The 25,807-nt window shown below is 35.3% G+C and overlaps 1 protein-coding gene across 1 annotated transcript in view; it reads left to right on the forward strand.

The window, feature by feature from the left end:
• LOC115217816 (netrin receptor DCC-like) overlaps window positions 1-25,807 on the forward strand; it is a 277,087-nt gene that overhangs the window by 70,976 nt on the left and 180,304 nt on the right. Inside the window, exon 5 of the mRNA XM_036508072.1 lies at window positions 17,708-17,734. Within this exon, the coding sequence (XP_036363965.1) occupies window positions 17,708-17,734 (27 nt within the window). The remainder of the gene's footprint in view (window positions 1-17,707; window positions 17,735-25,807) is intronic.

Here is a 25,807-nt window from a genome sequence, read left to right on the forward strand (position 1 = left end):
GGAGGAACCCTTCGAGATTATTCCGATTCCTGCACTTGAATGGTCAGCTTCAAAAACTATTGATCAATACTTGTGAGACTTTTTATGAGTAGGAAGGGATTTCTAGAGCATTGATGTCTTGGGAGAAAAAGGCCCATCATAAAGGGATTAATGGAACATCTAATGGTGCTGTGACAAGTTTAAATATTGCAATGATTGAAGTGGCTGTTGTTCGCTTCTGATTTAAGATGTCAAATTATTTCGGGTTTCTGTTATTTTTTATGTTCGTATGATTCCATCATCATCATCATTTTAATGTCCACTTTCTCATGTTTGTGTGGTTCGGAATTTATAGGTGAGGTGTTCATCTTTGTCACTGACCCTTGTCTGTTTCCAAGCGAGGTAATATTTCCCCCATCACCAGGCGCGTTTCTATAGAATTTTTGGAAATGATTGACATCTCTTTTTTATGACGGTGACATTCATTTAAAGCTGTCATGCAGTGTCAAGACAAAGTGACATAAACATACACACACACTCACATACATACATACATACATACATACATACATACATACATACATACATACATATCTATACACACACACACACACACACACACATATATATATAATATGAGGACATATTATTCCAAACTTACAGGGAAAAATTCAATTTAGAAATACTAAATCAAATTTCACAAAATATGATATATAAATATATATATATATATATATATATAAATTAGAAAAATATAATGTAATTTTTCATTATTGAATTGATAAAAGGTATTATTTTATATATATAAAAAAAATCAAAAATAAAGAAGAGGATATCAAGTAGTAATGCAGTATGACCGTTTCAAGCAGCTAAGTACCTAATTCAACTGAATCTCAATTATATCTTTATATATATATATATATACGCACACATGTATATACATATATATGATGAAATTTTATTTAAAAATAAGAAAACTCTAATATCATGACAAATTGTTTCATAACTAAAAGGCATGTAAATAATTTATAGTTTATAGTTTATAAAAACTAAATGTTTTTAACAGGTTTTTAAAAGGTTCTTTCATTCAGAACTTCTAATTCAAATACTTTTCCCAAATTTACTTGTTTTAAAGAAGAACTGATTCTATAGAATTTATCGATGCCATAAATTCAATGATGCAAAGTGATTACGAGCTTCTTAGACAAATGGTGAACCTTTTATATTCTTTACAGTATTTTCATGACTGTATGGATGCATTATTCTCAAAATAGCTTCTTGCATCTATCTCTTGTTTATTCCCTGTAAATGGTGCTTCCACGGTTAAAGCTTAAATGAGATCTTTAAGAAAGGCAATACATAAAAACCTACCAGGATAAAAATTAAATGACAGTAAACATTTGTTGTTTTGTTTTTCCAGTGTGTGATTTGTGAAAATAGGTGTGTGATTTTTATTTTTAGGATTTTTTAGAAATGTATCCATCGTTTGTTCTTTTGTAGAAGATTTTGTGTTTAGCACTAAAAGCAACGGGGACTAAAGGGTTTGAAAACTCATGGTTGTGTGGTTAAGAAGTTTTCCTTGCAGCTGTGTGGTTTTAGGTTCAGTCTTACTGTACAGGACCTTGGGCAAGTGTCTTTTATTATAGCATCAAGCTGACAAGTACTTTGTGAGTGAACTTAGTAGACAAACTTTGTGAATGCCTATCATGTGTATATGTATGTATGTATGTGTGTATGTATGTATGTATGTGTGTATATGTGTATATATGTATGTGAGTGTGTGTGTACGTATATGTTTATATATATATATATGGCTGTGTGGTAAGTAGCTTGCTTACCAGCCACATGGTTCTGAGTTCAGTCCCACTGCATGGCACTTGGGCAAGTGTCTTTTATATAGCATCAAGCTGACAAGTACTTGTGAGTGAACTTAGTAGACAAACTTTGTGAATGCCTATCATGTGTATATGTATGTATGTATGTGTGTATGTATGTATGTATGTGTGTATATGTGTATATATGTATGTGAGTGTGTGTGTACGTATATGTTTATATATATATGGCTGTGTGGTAAGTAGCTTGCTTACCAGCCACATGGTTCTGAGTTCAGTCCCACTGCATGGCACCTTGGGCAAGTGTCTTTTATTATAGCATCAAGCTGACAAGTACTTTGTGAGTGAACTTAGTAGACAAACTTTGTGAATGCCTATCATGTGTATATGTATGTATGTATGTGTGTATGTATGTATGTATGTGTGTATATGTGTATATATGTATGTGAGTGTGTGTGTACGTATATGTTTATATATATATATGGCTGTGTGGTAAGTAGCTTGCTTACCAGCCACATGGTTCTGAGTTCAGTCCCACTGCATGGCACCTTGGGCAAGTGTCTTCTACTATACTCTTGGGCTGACCAATGCCTTATGAGTGGATTTGGTAGACAGCAGCTGAAAGAAGCCCATCATACATATATATATGTGTGTGTGTATGTTTGTGTGTTTGTATTTGCCCCCCCCCCAACATCACTTGACAACCAATGCTGGTGTCTTTACGCCCCCCATAACTTAGTGGTTCAGCAAAAAAGACCGCTAGAATAAGTAGTAGGCTTACAAAGAATAAGTGCTGGGGTCGATTTGTTCAACTAAAGGCAGTGCTCCAGCATGGCCGCAGTCAAATGACTGAAACAAGTAAAAGAATGAAAGAATAAAAGAATATATATCTACACACCACACACACACACACACACACAGATCTACATGCTGTGTGAGTGTTCGTTCCATCACACCACTTACCAGCTGCTCTTGATCTGCTTAAGTCTCTGTAACTTAGCAGTTCACCAAACGAAGTCAGACAGAATAACTGACAAACATCATCATCATCATCATCATCATTTGACGTCATCTTTCCATGCTGGTATGGGTTGGACAGTTTGACTGGGGACTGGCAAGCCAGGAGGCCGCATCAGGCTCCAGTCTGATCTGGCTATGTTTCTACTGCTTGATGCCCTTCCTAATGCCAGACACTCCGAGAGTGTAGTGGGTGCTTTTTACACACTACCAGCACAGAAGCCAGTTGGAGTGGTGGCTGGCATCGCAAAAAACTTTAAAAATAAAAAAAAAATTCAAAAATAAAATAAATACTGGAGTTGACTTGTTTTACTAAATCTTAAAAGGTGGTGGTCCAGCATGGCTGCAGTCCAATGATTGAAACATGCAAAATTAAAGAACAAAAACAAGAAGAAAATTGATAAAAAAAAAAGCAGATAATCTTTTCAGTTCAGAAATTCAGTCATAATTTTGTAACGAACCATCCAAAAACAAAAACAAAAAGGGGTGGAGTGGGGTGGGGTGGGGGTGGGGATAAATAGGGTCTCATGCATTGAATCCATTCATTGATCTTCAGTCTTTATTCTTCGGTTTAACAATAGAGAAGGTTAAGGAATTACATAATTACCTTTGAATTCATATTGAAATGCTTAATTAATTAGACAGTGTATAAAGAGGCTGAAAAGTCAAGAGAAGACAAATACAAGACAATCTGAAGAAATGGTAAAATAAGAAGAAATGTTATTATTTAAGGGTTAAAGGTGTTTGGTGAGTGTGTGTGTGTGTGTGTGTGGTGGTGGGGAGGAATGAATGTGTTATATTGAAGGTGAGTGAAGGTGAGTGAAGGTGGAGTACCGACCGGTGTTTTTTGATAGATATTTTTAGATGTTATTTGTTTGTTTTGAATACTGTGCTTTTGTTGTAGATTATCTGAAATTTTCTCTCTCTACTTTCACTTTCGTTTTCTCCCATTGTTCTGAAGGTTTCAACTGCTTTCATCTGATTTTCTTTTCTTTCTTCTTCTTCTTCTTCTATCTCTACACCTTCGTTTTGTTCAGTTCATATAAACACTTGGCCACATGCACACACACATATACAAACACACACACACACACACGTATATAGTAAAGAAGTAATAAGCAGATACATACATGTACTCACACTGATATTTATGTATGTATGTATGTATGAGTATCTGTGTGTTAATCATCGTCATTTAACGTCCGTTTTCGATGCACATTCTTACATACATTGAAGAACACACAGATGATACACACACATAAATTTTATTGATTTATTTCCACACAGAAAATAAAAGAGAAAGCAATAGAGAAAGGCTTATCTGACATTATCCAATAAAGGTGATTCTTTGATTCTTTTGAAAAGTACTTGTACAGAAAAGACTTATATGGGATTATTGTGGTGTCTTCTTTTGTCTCTTCTGAAGTTTGCTTTTATTAGTCGTCTCACCTTAATACCAGAAAGCTTTCTTTTGACTGATTCTAAAACCGTTTGCCCCTAAACTGTTCTCTTGGGAAAACAAACTAAGGAAATTGGTGTTTTCCTCACACAAAAGAAATGTAAAGATTTCTTTGTAGTTTTTATGTAAAGTATATCTGAAGTCTTCGTGACATTTAAACATTAAAACATTGAAAAGGCACAAAGCAACAGACTCATCTCCAACGTACGAGAGAGCAGACACATGATCTTGAAACACTGATGTAAATTATTGATTTATTGATGACATTGAGATATTAATATAATTTTCCCTTTTCTTATTCTTAAATGTTTAAACAGCCCAAGTTTGATATGACACATCTGATGATAAATGTTTTCTAAAGCCATAGAATTCATACCGATACTCTTACAGGGAAACCATTACATATTGTTAATGTATATTGTATATTGTGTTCTTCATAAGGTAACAGGACTATTTTATAAACTATCCAATGCTACTTTCACTTTCAGGAATGTGGCCACTCTCAGACCATAAATCATTGTTTTATCGTTGTTGGTGATGCAAAGTACATTGTAATTGTCCATTGTTACTCCTAATGTCAAGAGGATGTCCACTATCGTATTATAAATTATTTTGTATTATACAGCTGTTGGTGAGAGGAATAAATTAGAATTCTTCACTGCAGCACATTCTGACAGAATTACTGCCAGTACAATACCGATACCATAATTCTGCATTGTTGGTTCCAGTATTATTCTATAAATTCTCCAATGTCACCCTCATTATTGTATGATATATTTAGTATCGGACTAAATGTTTAGTGATGTTTAATTGCATCCTTGTCCTTATATAGTTTGAAATCCAGTTAAGTGGACTTTGCTTTTCACCCTTCTGGTCACCATCTTCGGCATCAGTATTTAAAACCCCTTTTCCTAGGCTAGCTCGGGTTGCATGGGTTTGACAGGAACTGATACACCAGAGAGCTGTGCTGAACTACAGTGCCTGCTTTGGCATGGTTTCTCTGCCTTGATGCCCTTTTTGGTGCCAACCACTTTACAGAGTGTAATGGGTGCTTTTTTTTGTTTTTGTGACACCAGTACTTAATGAGGTTGCCAAGAATTCACAAGACAAGCCCCCCTCCCTCCGCCTCAAGGATTTGTTTTCTATTCTCTCTGCGGCACATCTTTCACACAGTTACAGCTTTACTTTCTCATCCGTTTGTCCATTCATTTACAGCGATCATATAATGTCAAGACAAGGAGACACAAACACACATGTACACACACACACACAACACACACACACACACACAACACACACACACACACAGAGGCATATGTACGATGAGCTTTCAGTATCTGTTTAGCAAATCCATTGGCAATGCAATGGGACTGAACTTAAAAAGATGTATTTGGGAACCCCACTTCTTAACCACAGACTCATAACTGCCTAGTCATGCCGTAGATATATTAAACAATTGATTTATTAAATAATTTATTAAATAATGTTTCCTCATTTCGGTACATGACCTGCAATTTCGAAGAGGAGAATGGTCAGTGCTATCGACCACCTCAACCTCTTGAATGTTATTTCATTTTATTGTACCTAGAAAAATAAAAGAGAAGTCGATCATGGTAGGATTTGAACTCAGAGTGAACAGAGCAGGAACAAATTACATCAAGGTATTTTTCTAATGCTCCAATGATTCTGCCAATTTACTAGTCTTTGACTGGTCAAATCGTGGTACTCCATCAGTTACAATGATGAGAGTTCCAGTTGATCTGATCAATGGAACAGCCTGCTCATGAAATTAACGTGCAAGTGGCTGAGGACTCCACAGATACGTGTACCCTTAATGTAGTTCTTGTGGAGATTCAGTGTGACAAGGCTGGCCCTTTGAAATACAGGTACAACAGAAACAGGAAGAAAGAGTGAGAGAAAGGTATAGTGAAAGAGTACAGCAGGGTTCGCCATCATCCCCAGCTGGAGTTTCGTGGAGCTTTAGGTGTTTTCACTCAATAAACACTCACAACACCCGGTCTGGGAATTGAAACTGCGATCCCACGATTGTGAGTCTGCAGCCCTAACCATTGGGCCATAATCAAAGAATCTCTTACAGTAAAGTTGATGTTGATGACAGCAATAATCTCTTCTTTTATCTTCATCATCAGAAAAATCTTCAAGTGTTTCCTTCACCATTCCTAAACTAATACCAACTCCTGCATAGTAACGGAGGTGGCTGCTTTTTACAGAGATGCATAGAAAGTGATATGTATGTTGTGATGTATGCTGTCTGGGAATATGCAATATGCATGGCTCATGCCACCAACAAGTCAGATACTTTCATTTAGGTTAATAATATCATAATTATTATTTACTTGTCATTTTATAATTACTGATATCACACAATTTCTATAATCATTGCTAACATTATTTATTATATCATAAAATCTCTGGTTTATCAATAGCTGCTTTGTAAGATATTTTCCTGGTAATGTTATTACTGTATTCATGCTTAGCACATTTTATGTTGCTCAACCGATCCCGATCAGTTTTTTCCAACAAGTATTCGGATCAATATCAATAATGAGAAATAATCCACCATTCCTGAGTTGCTATATTAAATAACTCTTGGATCAAAACAAGGACATAATCCTGGATAAAATATAATCCAGTATTGAAATATTTATATTTTCTACTTAGCTCGAATTGTGGATGTGTGGTTAGCTTGCTCTCCAGCTATGTGGTCTTCAGTTCAGTGCCATTGCGTGGCACCTTGGGCAAGTGTCTCTTACTATGGCTCGACTATGCTTCTACAAAGTAAACCTCCCACACACACACAACTATGTACACACATACACACACACACATATCAGCATCATCATCATCATCATCATCATCATCGTTTAACGTCTGTTTTCAATGCTAGCATGGGTTGGACGATTTGACTTTTCGAGCCTACGCTCTTGCACAGAAAGGAACACAGAAAGAAATAAGGAGAGAAAATAAAGAATGTGTAGTGGCTAGCGATCTAGATAGATTGATAGATAGAAAGGTAGATATACATACGTACGTACATACATATATATATATTTATATATATATATAGATATATATATATATGTATATGTATATACATATACACAGCACACACTCTCTCTCACACACAAGCTTTCTGTTGATTCAAAGTTATGGCCATTCTGTAAAGTGGGATTGAATTCAGAGTGATGTGATTGCAAAACAAACTTCTCAACTTTACAGCTACATGTGCATTTAAAATATATACATATATATATACATACATATATATATAATATATATATATATATATATATATATATAATATATATATATATGTGTGTGTGTGTGTGTGTGTGTGTGTACCACACCCACACACTTGCACAAACTCCTAAAAATATATACATTATACGTAAACATATAACTTTACATAAACATACATTTACAAGGGAATTTTCATATGTTCTTATGAATAACACAATTTTTTTTTTTTGAAGTATCAGTTTTCTGTAAGCCACATAGAAAATGAGCCATGGGTAGGCATTTCCTTGTGATTGAGGGTACATGTATGAGATTTTACATGTGTTCCTTTGTGCGAGTGTATGCTTCTTTGTAGGAGGCATGTACCGATGTGTGCTTTTGTGTGTGTGTGTGTGTGTTGTATTCATATCCGTGTATATACACACCGCGTATACACGCTCGCAATCTTCCCTAGTTCAGGATCTATATTTTTATAGCTTTCTTTGTATTTGATGTACAGCAATATAAAATTGTGTAAGTTAAAATGGCGTTTTATGATGATCCGAGATTCCACAACTAACACACATCATACTCTGCTTGTCCATACACTAATCTGATCCATACGTATATATGTGTTTATATATGTATGTGTATTCATATCTATATGTGTTTATATATATATATATATGTGCGTGTATATATATATACATATATATGTATATGCATACATATATATGTATGTATATACATATATATGTATATATATGCATATATATATATATGCATATATATATATGTATATATATATAATATATGTATATATACATATATATATATATATATATATATATATATGCATATATATATGTATATATATATATATATATATATATGTACATATATATATGCATATATATACATATATATGTATATACATACATACATAAATATATATGTGTGTGTGTGTATATATATGTATATATATATATATATATATATATATATATATATATGTATATACATACATCTATATATACATTTATATAGATACAAACACATACATATATATATATATGTGTGTGTATTTATGTATGCATGTTTGTGTGTGTACATACACATGTTTGTATATATATGCCTCTGTGTGTGTGTGCGTGTATGTGTTATCTGAAGTTATTTTATCAGTCATGACAGATATGAATATGGGCGGCATATACCAAACAAGCTCGTCTCTCTATGGAACTTTCTAGAATCTGAAGAGAAATTATTCAGAATGTAGTTCCCTGTAATTCATTTTTACTTTATGAATGATTTTTCACCAGAACATGCATTATTCATCATTCTTTTCATATTCCATCTCAGAAAAACCAGTTGTGCTTATTGTTTGACTCAATTTTTTTTGTATTTTTTTGGGGGGGTTTTTTGCTGGTTTTTTTTTGTGATTTAGCCAAATCTGTCAGGTTTTTGGTAATATTGATTTTTATCTAAGAGCCAGTTCTGTATCTTTTTTTTCCTATTTATTAGTATTGTTTTTAAGGCATAGGGATATCGTGTATTGATTTGACTCTGCTACCTATTACATTTTTTAAGAATTTTGTTTAGAATATTTGCCCATGAGATGAAATAAAATGCCTCCTGTGAAGGTACAGCCTCGGTACAATGAAGCATTGAACATGTGTTATATAATATTGTAATATATTCCATTTATAAAAATTCCAGGATCATACATGGTAATTGTTCCTGGTGAAATGAGATGGAGCAGGCGAGATATTGTAAAATAACCTAGCTTTGTATTTTATATTCTGCCATGGGTTACGCTTGAAATCTGAAGTGTTGTTTTGATTGTGTTACTAAACTGATCATGTAGTCAACATGAGACAAACTCATGTACGTTTTTTATACCAACCAATGGTCATGGATGTGCAGATGTAGCTGTGTAGTTAAGAAATTCACATTGCAGATCATATGGTCTTGGGTTCAATCTATCTCGTTGCACGTTAATTTGGGCAAGTGTCTTCTACTATCACGAAGGGCTAATCAACGCCTTGTGAGTGAAGTTTGGTACAAATTGTGTGAAAGACCATTGTATATGTGTGTGTATGTGTGTGTTTCTGTCTTTGTATTTGACTCCACTACTGCTTGAGGCATATGGCTCAGTGGTTAGGGTGCTGGACTCATGATCGTAAGATTGTGGTTTCGATTCCTGGACTGGGCGACGCGTTATGTTCTTGAGCAAAGCACTTTATTTCATGTTGCTTCAGTCCACTCAGCTATAGAAATGAGTTTAGCCTGGAGAGGGACAGGCTGTGCCAAGATTTCTTGTCTTGGATATGCTGTTTGGCTGCAGTGCCCCAACGATACCCAAGGGGTTAAGGGACATGTCAATTGCCCACCGCTGCTTGATAACTGGTGTTTGCTTGTTTGCATCCATGTAATTTAGTAGGCTAGCATAAAGCAACTGATTGAGTGAGTACTGGGACTGATTTGATTGACAAAACCCTTGTTTGACTAAACCCCTAGCTTGGCTGACGTCTAATGACAGAAAAAAATAAAAGAAAAAACTAGAAGGCCTTTAGGTCTTCTTCTAAATTGGATTCACTCTCTCATCGTCATCATGTGGCTTCTTTGTCTCTCTTCTATAAGTATTTCCATGGCCCTGTTCTGCTGAGCTCTCTTCTCTGGTTCTTCCTTTAAGAACTTATCAGTGATCAACAGACTTGCATCTAGTTCTCATCAATATGCTGTGCAACCTCCTAAGTGTCATAAAGCACTTTACAGTACCAGTTTCTTCTCTCACACCTCTGAAATTTGGAATTCCCTTCCACAGTCTTGTTCTTCCTCTTCAATATGGCCTCCAGCCTTTTAAGTCTAATGTACGTCATCACCTATTGACTTCTGTCTAGCATCCATTTAATTCTAGTAGCTCTTGTGTTTTCAGGGGTCTGAGAACTTTGTAATGAGCGAACGCTTTTTTTAAAAAGAAGGGTCATTAACAACCCAAATTAGACAGATCTCATTTTCATAATCATTTTTATTATTTTCTTGGTTTTTGTTTTTTCCTCAGTTCAAGACATTGTACCTACTTAAGGGTTCTGAGAGGCTAAAATGAAAGATTCTCAGATAAAATGCCTTCCTGAGCACATGGGGCAAAATGATTAGCACCGTTTTGTCGAACGGTCTAAGTTCAAATTCTGCCAAGGTCAACTTTGCCTTCCTTCCTTTCAAGCTGGATAAAATAAGTACCAGTTGAACACTGGGGTCGATGTGATCAGCTTGCCCCCACCCCCACTCCTGAAATTAATGGCCCTGAGCCAAAATTTGAAACCAATATTTACTTTCATGAGTTTAAATCTTACAAAGATTAACTGTCCCTTGTCCCTTTCTAGGACCCATAATATACATAGCAGTCACAAGTACAGCAATTTATTTGAATAGCAAAACCCTTTTTTCTAAAAATGTGTGAATTTGTGCTTATATTAGAAATCAATACTATTTTTCTTTTCCCCTTCAAAATCTTTAGCAAGTCAAAAACAATGAGATGTTTGCTTTGAGGATCACGTGAAACATTCTGAACAATTTCTGTAATAATGTTGTTGTTTTTTATTTTATGTTTATGAATGAACGAAACCTTACATGCAAGAAATCTCGGTCTTGAGTTTACAATTCTTATGATTTTTGTTATTTATGTATTTTTATAAGGAATGCGTTTGATGCATTGTATTTCATTGGTGTAGCTCATTCACATAAGTCATGTTTCAGGAGATGGTGGGATGGGTTTGCCATGTTCTTTTGTTGGAAATTTACCACGGCAGCAAATGTCAGGTCACTTTGACCCTTGCCCTTCTTACTACATTCATTGGTTGATAACACCAGTTGTACTGTAGCTTCTGCTCAGTTTTTCTTCTTTTTCATTTTTCTTTTTCTTTTTTTTTTTTTTTTTTTTGGCAAGAGGAAAACTGTTTTGTATGGAATATATTTTCCATGCAGCGATTAGATCACTGCTATTAATAATAAGCTATTCACAAAATCTGCAAACATTTCTATATCCAATCCATTTCAATTAAATAATTAAATCAGCGAAATGCTTAGAACTGTTTTACAGAATGGGATTTGAAGATAAAACAGACAATGAACCAGGCTAACTTGACACTTGTTATAACAAAAGAACTTTCAAGTGTATTTGGAAATTAAACTTTGGTTTCAATCATATCTTCTTGTCTACACATTTTTTCTTTTTTTTTTTTTCCTTTTTGCATCTCATCTCAGAATACGCAATAATGGCACAGAAGGAAAATATCCTTCGTTGACAAAATATCAGATACTTCATTGTTACATATACATTTCTATAAGAAGCACATTATTATTATTATTATTATTATTATTATTATTATATTATTATTATTATTATTATTATTATTATTGTTATTATGAAAGCTGGTGAAGTTGTCATTCTTCTGTGTCTAAATTATCAAATTCAAATTTTTAAAATCTTCATGAATTATTTTTATGCTCTTAAAACAATAGCACCATGTCTAACTACAAGCCAGCCTACCCCCTTATTCTACAATACATAAGAGCGTAACATATTCTTCAGTTGAAGTATAACCATTATACACCCGCCCACCCAACCACCCAACCACCTACCCACACCTGCTTCCGTGAATCAAACGAAAGTAATCTCATAATGTCACTTTTGTGTTAAGATTTCAAAGAATGGAAGTTTATAACATTTTATCTGTAATGCATGCTTTCATTGTTATTAATAGCAATTTTCTAAAACTATTCCATTGTTCGGAAGAGTATGGTGAAAGATGCTGAAGTTTCTTCAAGACAGACAGCTCAAAATTTTTAGATGCTGTAGTTTAGACTGAAGGTCAGCAGACCTTTTTCAAAACTATTTGAATCATGACTAACGTAGATTTTTGCACTTAGTTTATTACTGACCATTCTGTCCAGTATGTCCTACGATCTTTGCTAAGACATCTGGCTGTGATTTGAAATAGATTCAGCTGCAATTTCTACCAGATGAAGTGGTTATGTAAAGGCTCCCTCAACGCTTATTTTTCAAAGACGGTCTTAGTAGTCAGTTTGAGGAATTCTGTTGTAATAATGGAACACAGGATTTTCTGACTAATTGAAAAACATCTCTCTTCGAATAATGTTCACATAATCTTGTTGTTCACAGCAGACCTCAGCTGCGATTTCGAAATGCATTAACTTAATGTCGATTCAAAGATTAATGGAAGTTATATCAAAACCCAGATTTGTCTTTGAATCTGTCTTATTTGACTCTTTTGTATGAAGTTGATGGTATTTACCATTCTCAGAGAGTATTAATTTTTCAGTATTGGTTTCCAAGTAACAGAAATTTAGAACATGCAAGCCAAAAGGGAAGCTTATATGCAGTTATTTGACCTGCTAAAAATACATATTAGATGAATCTTCCTGTAATTATTCCTTATTGAATTAAAAAGGGAAGAAATATTGAGTAACATAGCCATAGATTTCTTTCTCTTTCTTGAGTTCTTCAACTCAAAACCCAGGTTGTCTGATTTCCATGATGTATAAATGAATTAGATCAGAACAGTCTCCTATAATGGGATACAGGTCCATCGCAGGTTTAGGGGGAAAAACAAGTGAATTACATCTTGTCTAGTACTTCATTGGTACTTTATTTTATTGGCCCTGAAAGGATAAAAGCCAAAGTTGTTCTTGGCAGGATTTGAACTCAGAACGCAAAGATTCAAAAGAAATACTGCTTAGAATTTTCTCCTATGTGCTAATGATTCTGTCAGCTCACCACCTCAATCATAAATTTATCGTCCAGAAAAAAATAGATGTTATGGCCCTCAGGTAGAAGACACTTGCCCAAGGTGTCACGCAGTGGGACTGAACCCGGAATCATGTGGTTGGTAAGCAATCTACTTACCACACAGCCACTCCTGCACCTATATTTATGGTTTATGATGATTCCGTTTATTTGTTTAGTGACATTAGCCATCTTGTATCTTATGTTGTTCTTGTTGTTTTTGCTGTTGTTGTTGTCACTATGGTCACACTAACAATCAAACATGGATACAAAGGTGCATGTCCTACATTCTTTGTATATTTTATCCATTTCGTTTTGTCTGTATTTTCAATATTTCTGTTATAAATGGATGTGAATATTTCATTTACTTCCAGACATTCTCCTCGAGAAAGCAGTTTTTGTGTTGTTATTCTATCATTAATTATGGAGGTTTATAAAACGATATCAACATTATCAACAGCATCTGCTATTTCAAATAGAATGAATGGTCAGAAGCTAAATGGTAGTGGTAATAACGGGGGTACCAGTGGTACTGTTGGGGGTTTGTGGTTGTGATTATAGTACTGATGATAGCATGGTGGCGGTGGTCGTGGTGGTGGTGGTGGGTGTGGCAGTGGTGCTAGCTGTAATGGTGGTGGTGGTGGTGGTGGTTGTGATGGTTGTACTAGCTGTAATGGTGGTGGTGGGGGTGAGGGTGGTATGGCTGTGTCAGTGACACTGACGGTGGCAGCAGAAGGAGTGGTGGTGGTGGTGGTAGCAGTGGTGTCATGGTGACTGTAATGGAGCTGGTGGTGGTGGTGGTGGTGGTGCTGGTGGTGGTAGTGGTGGTTGTGACAGTGCTAGCTGTAATGGTGGTAGTGCGGTGGTGGTGGCAGTAGCAGGATTGGTGGTGTTGATGGTGGTGATTGTGGTGGTGGTGGTGGTGGCTGTAATGGTGGTGGTAATAATAGCTGTGGTAGTGACGCTGTTGGTGGAGCAGCAGCAGCAGTGGCGGTGGTGGTGGTGTAATGGTGACTGTAATGGTGGTGGTGGTGGTTGTGATGGTGCTAGCTGTAATGGTTGTGGTAGTGGTGGTGGTGGTGGTGGTGGTGGATGTGGCATGTAGGTCTGGAGAATGGCTAAGTTTAATTACACAGGCCCCACTTCTCAACTGCTACTTATTTAATATTCGTTTCAAATTTTGGCACAAGGCCAGCAATTTTGAGGGTGGGGGTAAATCGATTATATCAACCCTAGGGTTCAACTGGTGCTTATTTCATTGACCCCATTACCAAAAAGATGAAAGACAAAGTCAGCCTCAGCAGGATTTGAATTCAGCGCTTAAAGACGGATGAAATGCTGCTAAGCATTTTGGTCGGTGTACTAACGATTCTGCCAGTTCACTGCATCATTATCATCATCGTTTAAGCCTGCTTTCCATGCTGGCATGGGTTGGGCTGTTTGACTGCGGGCTGGCAAGCCAGATAGCTGCACCAGGCTCCAATCTGATCTAACAAAAGTTTCTACAGACGGATGCCCTTCCTAACACCAGCCACTCCAAGAGCATAGTGGGTGGGAGGGCTTTTACATGCCACCAGCATGAGAGCCAGTAAGGTGGTACTGGCATTTACCATGTTCGAATGGTGTTTTTTACATACCAATGGCATGGGAGCCAGTCAGACAACACTGTCATTGACCACGCTCGAATGGTGCTTTTTATGTGCCACCAGCATGGGTGCAAGTCAGGCGGCACTGGCATTGACCACGTTTGTACGGGTTTTTAATGTACCATTGGCACAGGAACCAGTCAGGCAACACCAGCATCAACCATGTTCATATGGTGCATTTTATGGGTCACCAGCACAGGAGCTCAGTCTGGAGGGCCTGACATCGACCTTGCTCAAATGCTACCTATACCGAAAAGAATTCATATCCTTACAACCATTGCCTCCTTAACTATTATTAACAGCAACGAAAATAACTATGTTGATCCCTAACAGCAGTAAACTAATTTGGAATTAAAGCAACAAAAGAAAGCGAAAGTAGAAACCTGACAATGAAAAATACCAAATAGTCATGTGACTGAGGTATCAATATTTGATTAGTAAGGAAGATGAGCAGAGTCAATTCCATTGAAGTGATGAAGAAACACTCTGAAAATATTGCAACTTTTATGAAATGGTGTTATTGGTAATGTTTCGAATTAATAATTTATGGCAAAATTCCTTAATGCTGCAATGTCTCGTAGACTTTCTCTGACAAATTGTGTCAAACGTTTTGTTGTTTTGTTTGTTGTTATGTTTGTTGTTTTTGTTATCCCTAAGAGGTACCGTCTGTATATTTATGACTTGGTTGAAAAAAAAATATATATGAAGAACATATATATATATATATAAAGAATATATAAAGATATATATAAAATATATGATGTATACAATATATAAATATAAAAATATATATGGAATGAAGAATTTATGTTTATTTTTATGAGCATATTATTTTAGGTCGATAATATATGTTTCCGTGCATGCCATACATGTATAATAAATATTCCAGCAGTTATTTTGAAATGTTAGATTTGGTGAATCATATTTTGGCATTGATAGACTGCCAAGGTTCCTTTCAATATTGTCCAACTTATGACAGTTAATGGAATAAACTGCTGAAAAATACTAAGAAACATGGATGATTAAAAGAAAAAAAACTTTTTTGTTTATAAATACTGATCTCTGTTAGAATAATTATTATAGACATGGGGATGGCTGGATGGTTAAGAAGTTTGCTTTTTCAACCATGTGGTATTAGGTTCAATCCCACTCTGTGGAATCTTGGATTAATTTTTTTTACTATAGTCTTGGATTGACAAATGCCTTCCGAGTGAATTCAGAAGGTGGAAACTGTATAGAAGCCTCCATGTGTATCTATATCTATATATTTATAGTTGGAATTTACAAAAAAAAACAAAATAAAAGACAAGGACGAATGTGTAAACAACAAGCAGATGTATTAGTTTAATGCTTGGGAAGTGAGAAAGTCTTTTATGTTTTGAGCCTAGGCTCTTCAGGAGAAAGGAACACAGAAATAAACAGAGAAAAAAATAAAAACCGTTTAGTGGCTAGTGATCAATTATATATGTATGTATGTATTTTTTTAAGGTTGGTACTTGCTTTAAAGGTCTCTTTTACCAAAACATTAAGTTATGAGGATGTAAACAAACTAACAAAACAGGGGGAGGTGTAAACAAACTGGTTGTCAAGTGGTTGGAATGGGGGGAATCAAACATGAACACAAAGACATACATACACACACACATCATCATCATCATCATTATTATCATTGTCATTTAGCGTCCATTTCCCATGCTGGCATGGGTAAAATGGTCTCATTGGAGCTGAAAAGCCGGACAGCTGCAGCAGACTCCAGTCTGTTTTGGTTTGGTTTCTGTGGCTTGATGCCTTTCCTAATGCCAACCACTCCTCAGTGTGTACTGGGTGTCTTTTGCATGTCCCTGGCATGGGTGCCTTTCGTGTGTCACCAGCACAACTGCCTCCCACATGTCAACAGCACAGGTGTCTTTCACATACCTGTCTCTATATTGCTTATATTCATGTGAAAGCACCCATGCTGGTGCCACATAAAAACACTCAGCATACTCTGGAGGCTTTAGGAAGGGCATCCAGCTGTAGAAACCATGTTAAAATGCATAAATGGTGGTTCACCAGTTGGCCAGCTCCTGCCAAAGTCCAACCCATGCCAGCATGGAGAACAGACATTAAAAGATGATGATGATGATGACGACGATGATGATGATGTTATTTCATAGCACAGAGATTGTAAATAAAAATTACATACAACACAATGAAAACGTTTTGCTTTTCTCTGTTTTTTTTTTTTAATTATTTAAGAAGCGAAAATCGGTGATGATTTTTAAAATTGAAAATTTACCCATGACTAATCACTCAATAGTCCTCTGTACGAAATTGAATTATTCTTAGGAACGGTTTTTTTTTTTTCTAAATTAAGTCGAACAATGGCATCTTCACATTTTTCTGTCGAACACTTTGCAGAAGTTTCCATAATTTTATCTAACACAATTTGATTATGTTTTCCTGTCATTTATTATATATGGTTATATAACCAAAAATTAATCTTTTTATAAGCTATTTTTCTGTGTTAATCCAATGAAATAAATGTAAATCAATGTAATAAATGGTGCCAGTTTAATATATTTCATTTAGATTCAAATTTCAAATTTTATAAAGTCATAAAAGCATTAAATGAATAAATTAATGAGGCCTGCAATAACAATTGATTGAATGTTTCGTTTTAGTTGTTAGTATTTTGTTTTATATTTCATTTTAATTAATCGTTTTTTTTTTTTCATTTCTATATTTTCAGACAAATCACCAGAATCTAGAAAACATGGTAAGTTTAACTAAATTAATCTTGCAACATTGATGTAAAAATCTAGCTTGGAGTGTCCTTTCTTCTTTTAAATATCCTGGTTAAACAATGGATTCTTTGTTGTTTTTTGTTTTTTTCACATAAAATTGCAGTTGATAATGCATTCCTGTTATTAAGCAGCTGATGAAAACAAATGAACTGCACAATAAAAAACAAAAAAAAGAAACTAAAGAATATTGAAAATTAATCAGTTTAGGTTGATTAAATTTATTTGACCGCAAAATAAGTTTTAGAATTTGGATCCCATAAAAAATATTTATTGCTTAAAATACAATGGAAAAATAAAATAATAATGAATCTTTCAAATTGATAAAGATATCTTTTAAAAACATGGGTGCAGGCGTGGCTGTGTGGTATGAAGTTCGCTTTCCAACTGTGTGGTTCTGTGTTCAGTCCTACCATGTGGCACCTTCAGCAAGTGTCTTCTTCTGTAGCCTTGTGGGTGAATTTGGTAGACTGAAATTGACAGAAGCCAGTCATATATTTGTGTGTGTGTCTTTGTGTCTGTGTCTGCTTGACAACTGGTGTTGGTGTATTTATGTCCCTGTAACTTCGTGGTTCGTTAAAAAGGATTGATAAAATAACTATGAGTCTTAAAAAAAAAAGTTCCTCAAGGTGGTGCCTCAGCATGGCCACAGTCTAATGACTGAAACAAATAAAAGATCAGATGATAGAAATGGAAATGGTTTTGAAAACAACACAAATGTCTTTAAAATGAATTTTAGCATAGGCGCAAGAGTGGCTGTGTGGTAAGTAGCTTGCTTACCAGCCACATGGTTCTGGGTTCAGTCCTACTGTGTGGCACCTTGGGCAAGTGTCTTCTACTATACCCTCGGGCCGACCAAAGCCTTGTGAGTGGATTATTATTATTATTATTATTATTATTATTATTATTATTATTATTATTATTCAGGTCACTGCCTGGAATCGAACTCAGAATCTTGGGGTTAGTAGCCCGCGCTCTTAACCACTATGCCATATGCCCCATGACCTGAATAATAATAATAATAACAACAACAACAACAACAATAACATTAAAAAAAACCTTCTGAATGAGAACCCAGTTTCAAAATTTCCCCAAGACACCTGATGAAGGCTGGAGGGTATATCAGTCAAAACAAACAAGATGAGGACAAATATCCGTCAAATGTAAATAATGTAAATTATGATCAAGGAATTTTCCCAGGTGTAGGCAAAACTTCTTTATGCTGAGAAGTCACAGCTCTGATACTACAAACATGGGGTCAGAATGTTGCTTTAAAAATTGTAAAATAGATTTTTCAAGCAGCATCAACCAGCAGAGGACCTAGGGTTTGACCAAGACCAAGATGATTTAATACTATCCATAGTCACAGTAGGTCACACTTGAGTGATCAAGTGGCAAAAGTGTAATAATGGTTGCTTCTTGTATGGAAGAGTTGCCCGAGAACTCTTCCCCAACAAACCTCCCAGGAACAGAGTGTTGTGTGTGAAAATGGACGGAGGGAAGTGTTGGAGTCATAAAGAACTGCTATTTTTTTTCATTAAGATGTGCATTGTTAAGTGATTGATTTAAGAAATGTCAGTTTACTTTAATTATTGATTTTTTTTTTATTGAACCTGGATTCTGTGGAAATAAACAAACAAGCATCTCTACATGCACTTTAGCAGTTCCGTAGTTGTAAAACATGGTGAAACGTAATCAGTTGTGATGATGAGATTATTTCCCAGGTTGCCTGGAATGGTGTCAGTAGTAGTAGTAGTAGTAGTAGTAGTGGTAGTGGTGGTGGTGGTGGTAGTATTAGTAGTAGTAGTAGTGGTGGTGGTGGTAGCAGTAGTAGTAGTAGTAGTAGTAATAGTAGTAGTAGTAGTAGTGGTGGTAGTAGTAGTAGTAGTAATAGTGGTGGTGGTAGTAGTAGTAGTAGTAGTAGTAGTAGTGGTGGTGGTCATCGTCGTCATAGTATTAGTAGTAATAGTAGTTGTAATGGTGGTGGTGGTGCTAGTAGTAGTAGTAGTAGTAGTAGTAGTAGTAGTAGTAGTAGTTGTTTAACCCCAGGCCAGCTCTGACTGAGCAAACCAATGATCCAAGATGCTGCAACCATGACAAGCTTGTCTTATCTTCAGTGAGTATATCTAGGATCATATTACCTAAAGCAGTAGTTCTCAACTGGTTTCCACACGAGCCTTGGCCCCCACATAGCCCTTGAGTTCCATATCACCCTTTGGGGGTCCACATAAGATTTTGTTGTTAAAATTTATGTGCAATAAAACTGGTCCTGCTTCTACAGTGTATGAAATATTTCAACAATTTGTTTTATGCAATTTTGAATATCATTTAATCATAAAACTATAATGTGGACATTTTTGAAACATTGAATCACTATGAGGGTCCATCCAAGTGCAATATCAGTGTCTTTTATATGCGAAGGTAGAGCATCTGAACACTATTGGACACTGTCTGCGTGTGTGTGTGTGTGATAGAGAGAGAGTGAGTGAAGGGGTGTGTTGTCATGTATACGTACATACATAAATAGGCATACATCTTTTTGTATGCTTGCGTGCATGTGTGTGTGTGTGTGTGAAAGAAGGAGAGAGAGAGAGAGAGAGAGAATGTCACTTAGACATCACTCTCTCTCTCTCTCTCACACACATACATACAAAAAAGATGTATGCATATGTATTTATGTATGTACATATACATAACAAAACACCACATCACTCACTCGCACACTCACGCATAGATAAATGTATACAAACGTATATACAAAAACACACACGTGTGTGTGTGACTGACTACAAATACATAGAGCTGAACATGGCAGGAAAAAGAAGATAAATAAGAATTTTTACAGAAATTAATGAAGTATGCGATTTCAAGCAGAATAGTACTCATATTTTTGGGACACCCCATGTTGAATTGCAAAATTTTAAACGTGATATTTGTGCAATAAAGAAATGAAACCTGTAGTGTATGTGTGTGTGAGTGAGAGAGGGAGGGAGAGAGAGATGGAGAGAGAGGGCATTGCAAATAATGAATGAGATAGACATGGAATGAAAAATAAATCATATAAATAAAAGCACGTTAAAAACTATCTTGTACCGAATATTTCAATTTGTGAACTTAGTAAATATTTCCTTTAGAAATTTATCGTAGTTGTTTACAAATAGCAAATTAAAACTTGAAATGAAAACATTAAAATTAGACGGGAACAGACTTCGCTGTGTCTACATCAATACCGGAAGCTGACACTGAGAAACCTTTTTAAAGAAGTGAATCTAATAACATATAAAATCAAGCAATATTTTTTTTTATTTTTAATTAAAAAAATCAGATGAAGAGCCGATAATTTGTCTGAGGTAGAATTATTCATGCATCAAAAGTATGGAAGCAATTGGTAAAGCCGTTTTCATGTGGAAAGTGAATACACATACATCTCTATTTTATATATTATTAGATTTGATATGTGTGTGTGTGTGTGTGTGTGTATGTAACTTGTTTGGCTTTTGAAGATACTTTGTGAATGTTATCATATATATATAATGTATATAATGGCTGTGATTTTGTTAGTATACTTTTTCAACATGCAATATTGGTGTGTAATTCTATATGCTCTCACAAAACCATAATCAACAGACATATCAACACATCCATATGCACATATGTATAATTGCTAAACCATCCAAACATAAGTATTATGTTTTCCTTATACATGTAAATATACACTTAAGCATAAAGTATAGGAAAAAAATATATATATAAAGACATATGAAGTGTGTTCAAAAAGTATCCAACCTTTGAGCAGAAACCCTGTTATGTCACACGTTCGGATGCCTCTACTACTCCTCTCTACTCTGTTCTAGTCCACTCTCTGCTCTGCTCTACTCAGCTGTGCGCCAACTGCTACTCAGCTGTTCTCTGACAACATCTAGAGTTCTCCTTCTATATCTATATATTGTGGAGGCACATGGCCTAGTGGTAAGAGCAGCAGACTCATGGTCGAGGGATCACGACTTCGAATCTCAGACCGGGTGAGGTGTGTGTTTATGAGCGAAACACCTAAGCTCCTCACAGCTCCGGCAGAAGGTAATGGCGAACTTCTACTGACTCTTTCGCTACAACATTCTCTTACTCTTTCCTCCTGCATCTTGCAGCTCGCCTGCGATGGACCGGCGTCCCATCCTGGTGGGGAACCTATACACCAAGAAACTGGGAAACCGGCCCTTATGAGCCAGGCATGGCTCGAGAAGGAACAAACAAAAACAAAGCAAAAAATATCTACATATTGGGCTAGCCTACTTCATCATTTGGAGCGTCCACACAACAAACCCCCACCTGTATTTTGTACATTTCACAAATTTTGTGAAAACCACCTTCAAAATACCCCACTTCAGAGTTCATGCACTTAGGCTAGCAATTTTGCTATTGCTGGTAACACCCCTGGAACATCTTCAGTGGAATGCTATGAGGTTCTGCCATCATTTTTCTCATAATTTCCTCTCACAGCTCAAATCCCTTCCTTTATAACACACTTTTCAGTTTGGGGAAAAGCCAGAAGTCACATGATGCCATTTTGGGAGAGTAAGGAGCCTGTTTAACAAATGGTGTGTTGTGTTGTTCTTTGACCAGGAAAGCTCAGATAACGAGGTGCATTCAAAAAAAGTACCCGACTTAATATTTTCATCGACACTCTTTGCACACACTGGAAGGGTGTCATTACCTCCTAACCACAGGGTTTTGGCCATGCAGCTTTAGTTTTGGCAGGAAGGAAAAAAAGCTGGAAATTGTTGAATGCATCTGATATACATATGTATAGATATACTATATCAATGCTGTCATACATTTATATGAATGAGTGAGAGAGAAGGAAGGAGAAAAAGAAAGTAACAAGAGATCTCTCTAAATGAATAAGTATGCCATATATATATACATATTTATTGTGTATGTATATGTATATATATGTGTATGTGTGTATGTTTATGTATATATATGTGTATGTGTGTGTATATATATACATATATCTATATATGTATATACATATATATATATATATATATATATACACACACACACATATGTATATATACACATATATACATATATGTATATACATATATATATATTTATGTATATACATACATATATATATAAATATATATATATCTATACACACATATATATATATATAAATACACACATACATATATACACACACACACACACACATATATATATAATATATATATATCTATACACACATATATATATATATAAATACACACATACATATATACACACACACACACACACACATATATATATATATATATATATATATACCTGTGTGTATGTATATATCTGTATGTATACATTTTGATTATATCTTTGCACAATTTTCTTCTCCTAGAATATACATATAATTTTCTAGCAATTTTTTTTTCATATCTTTTAACCTTCAGAAGTCAAATTTCACTCAACACCATTCTCCAATCCATGGCATCACTAAATCTATACATGTCTACTCAATTATATCGCTAAAGGCTTGCAATCGTTACTGCCAAGCAGATTCTTTCTGCTTCTGCCAAAATCAATAGTTCAGAAACATTGATATCCATTATAAGACTATTTCCAATACTGCATTGCCACCTTACACCCCATATATCGATTATTTTATTTATTTATTTATTATTTTCTTATTTTTGGCTTTTTTTCGTTTTTCTACTTGTTTTTTTTTTAGGATTTATTATTTTTTTCCAAATATTTGTGCTTGTGCTCATGTTAATTTTCGTGTCGTGTGTTGATGTTTTTCTCTATGCTTGCTTATATGTAAATATGCAGCTTCACACACACACACACACATACCCACATACACACACACACACATGCGTGCATGTATGCACATGTGCACGGTTACAAACACATGCATAGTTACACATCTGTCTTTTTTGTTGCATTTTTTTTAACTACTTTGATATTTTCAAAGAAGATTTATTTAAGAGTGAAGCCTTAATCTTTGGAATCTCTGATTGAAACACAGAAAACGGAGAAGGAAACGGTATATAAATGAACTTTAATAGTAAAAAAAAAAAAGGCAAGAAAGAAAAAGCAGTAATCACAAATTTTTATTGTCTAATTAAGCAGATAACATTGAGAAACATCAAATACATAATAGAATTCCAAAGTTCCAAAGTGATAATTCCTGATTAGAATCCACAACAATCGCAACAGAAATATATAAGTTCAAGAAATAAATAAATAAATAAATAGAGGAATGGAATGAAATGGAATGAAAGAAACCGTAACAGAAAAACTACTCTTTGACAAAAAAACAGGGCAAATTATAATTCCAGTATTTTGTGTTTTGTTATTTCGTGTGTGTGTTTGTATGTGTGTGTGTTTGTGTATGTGCATGTGTGTGTGTGTTTGTGTGTGCGTGCGTGTGTTTGTGTGTTTGTGTGTGTGTGTGTGTCTGCTTAATGAGGATCTTAATAGTCTTAAAAGTGTGTGTGTTTTTGTGTGCGTGTGTGTGTGTGTGTTTGTGTGTGTCTGTGTGTCTGCTTAATGAGGATCTTAATAATCAAACAGAAATTGACTAAATTTTTCGCCCACTTTTATTAAAACAACAAATAACAATACCGTAAAAGAATTTTACCAAGATTATGTGTGTACTTTCGAAGAACAATTATCTCAATCGACACATCATAAGATGCTTCTCCATGCGGAATTTCATATATTGTAAATGGTTCTACAAACATTAATGTGATTGTTGAATATATTTTACAGTTTTACGGTTTTCCGAACTGTAACAGCTAAATACAACATCCCATTAACGGTAACAACAATGAGGTTTGTGAATCGATACAAAATAATGTGTCTAATAGGTACTTAAGTACATTAGTATGCATTTATATGTTTTTTCTGTAAAAAGGTGTAGGAGATGGAGTTACATGGTAGGGTTCAGTTAACATTGCTTAACATCCTTTTTTCGATGCTAGTATGTGTTGGACGGCTTGGATAAGATCTGGCAAACGGCAAGCTGTGACAAGCTCCGGTATCAGATTTGGTGTGGTTTCTACAATTAAGTGGTAAGTGGTCCTAAAGAATATTATTAAATGGTTTGAAGAACTGCTAGCGATTAAGTGTACTCTTAATCGCTATTTCTTTACAACCCACAAGGGGCTAAACACAGAGGGGACAAACAAGGACAGACAAATGGATTAAGTCGATTGCATTGACCCCAGTGCATAACTGGTACTTATTTAATTGACCCCGAAAGGATGAAAGGCAAAGTCGACCTTGGTGGAATTTGAAATCAGAACGTAGCAGCAGAGGAAATACCTATTTCTTTACTACCCCCAAGGGGCTAAACACAGAAGGGGAAAACAAGGACAGACAAACGGATTAAGTCGATTATATCGACTCCAGTGTGTAACTGGTACTTATTTAATTGACCTCGAAAGGATGAAAGGCAAAGTCGACTTCAGCGGAATTTGAACTCAGAATGTAACGGCAGATGAAATACCTATTTCTTTACTACCCACAAGGGGCTAAACATAGAGGGGACAAACAAGGACAGACAAACGGATTAAGTCGATTACATCAACCCCAGTGCATAACTGGTACTTATTTAATCGACCCTGAAAGTATGAAAGGCAAAGTTGACCTTGACGGAATTTGAACTCAGAACGTAGCAGCAGATGAAATACCAGTAAGCATTTTGCCTGGTGTGCTAACGATTCTGCCAGCTCACCGCCTTAGAGAAGCAGCTCATTATAATAGAGCTGACATTGACACTCAGTGGTTGGTTCATTTGGGACTGGTTATACTGAGGCAATCTACGTCTATGTAGCTCATCTTTACCCATTGTACAATAGCAATTAGCAACACAAACTATGACGAAGCCATCACTGAAATTAATGACAGCCTCTGTATTGTTACCTTCAAATGGGTTGTCTTCTTTAAATTTAAGCCACAAATAATTAGGAAATGAGTTCTATTTCTCTCTTTCTCTTTTTCTTGTTTCAGTCATTTGACTGTGGCCATGCTGGAGCACCACC

This window comes from Octopus sinensis, linkage group LG12 (genome assembly GCF_006345805.1).
Source record: "Octopus sinensis linkage group LG12, ASM634580v1, whole genome shotgun sequence".
Taxonomy (NCBI): domain Eukaryota; kingdom Metazoa; phylum Mollusca; class Cephalopoda; order Octopoda; family Octopodidae; genus Octopus; species Octopus sinensis.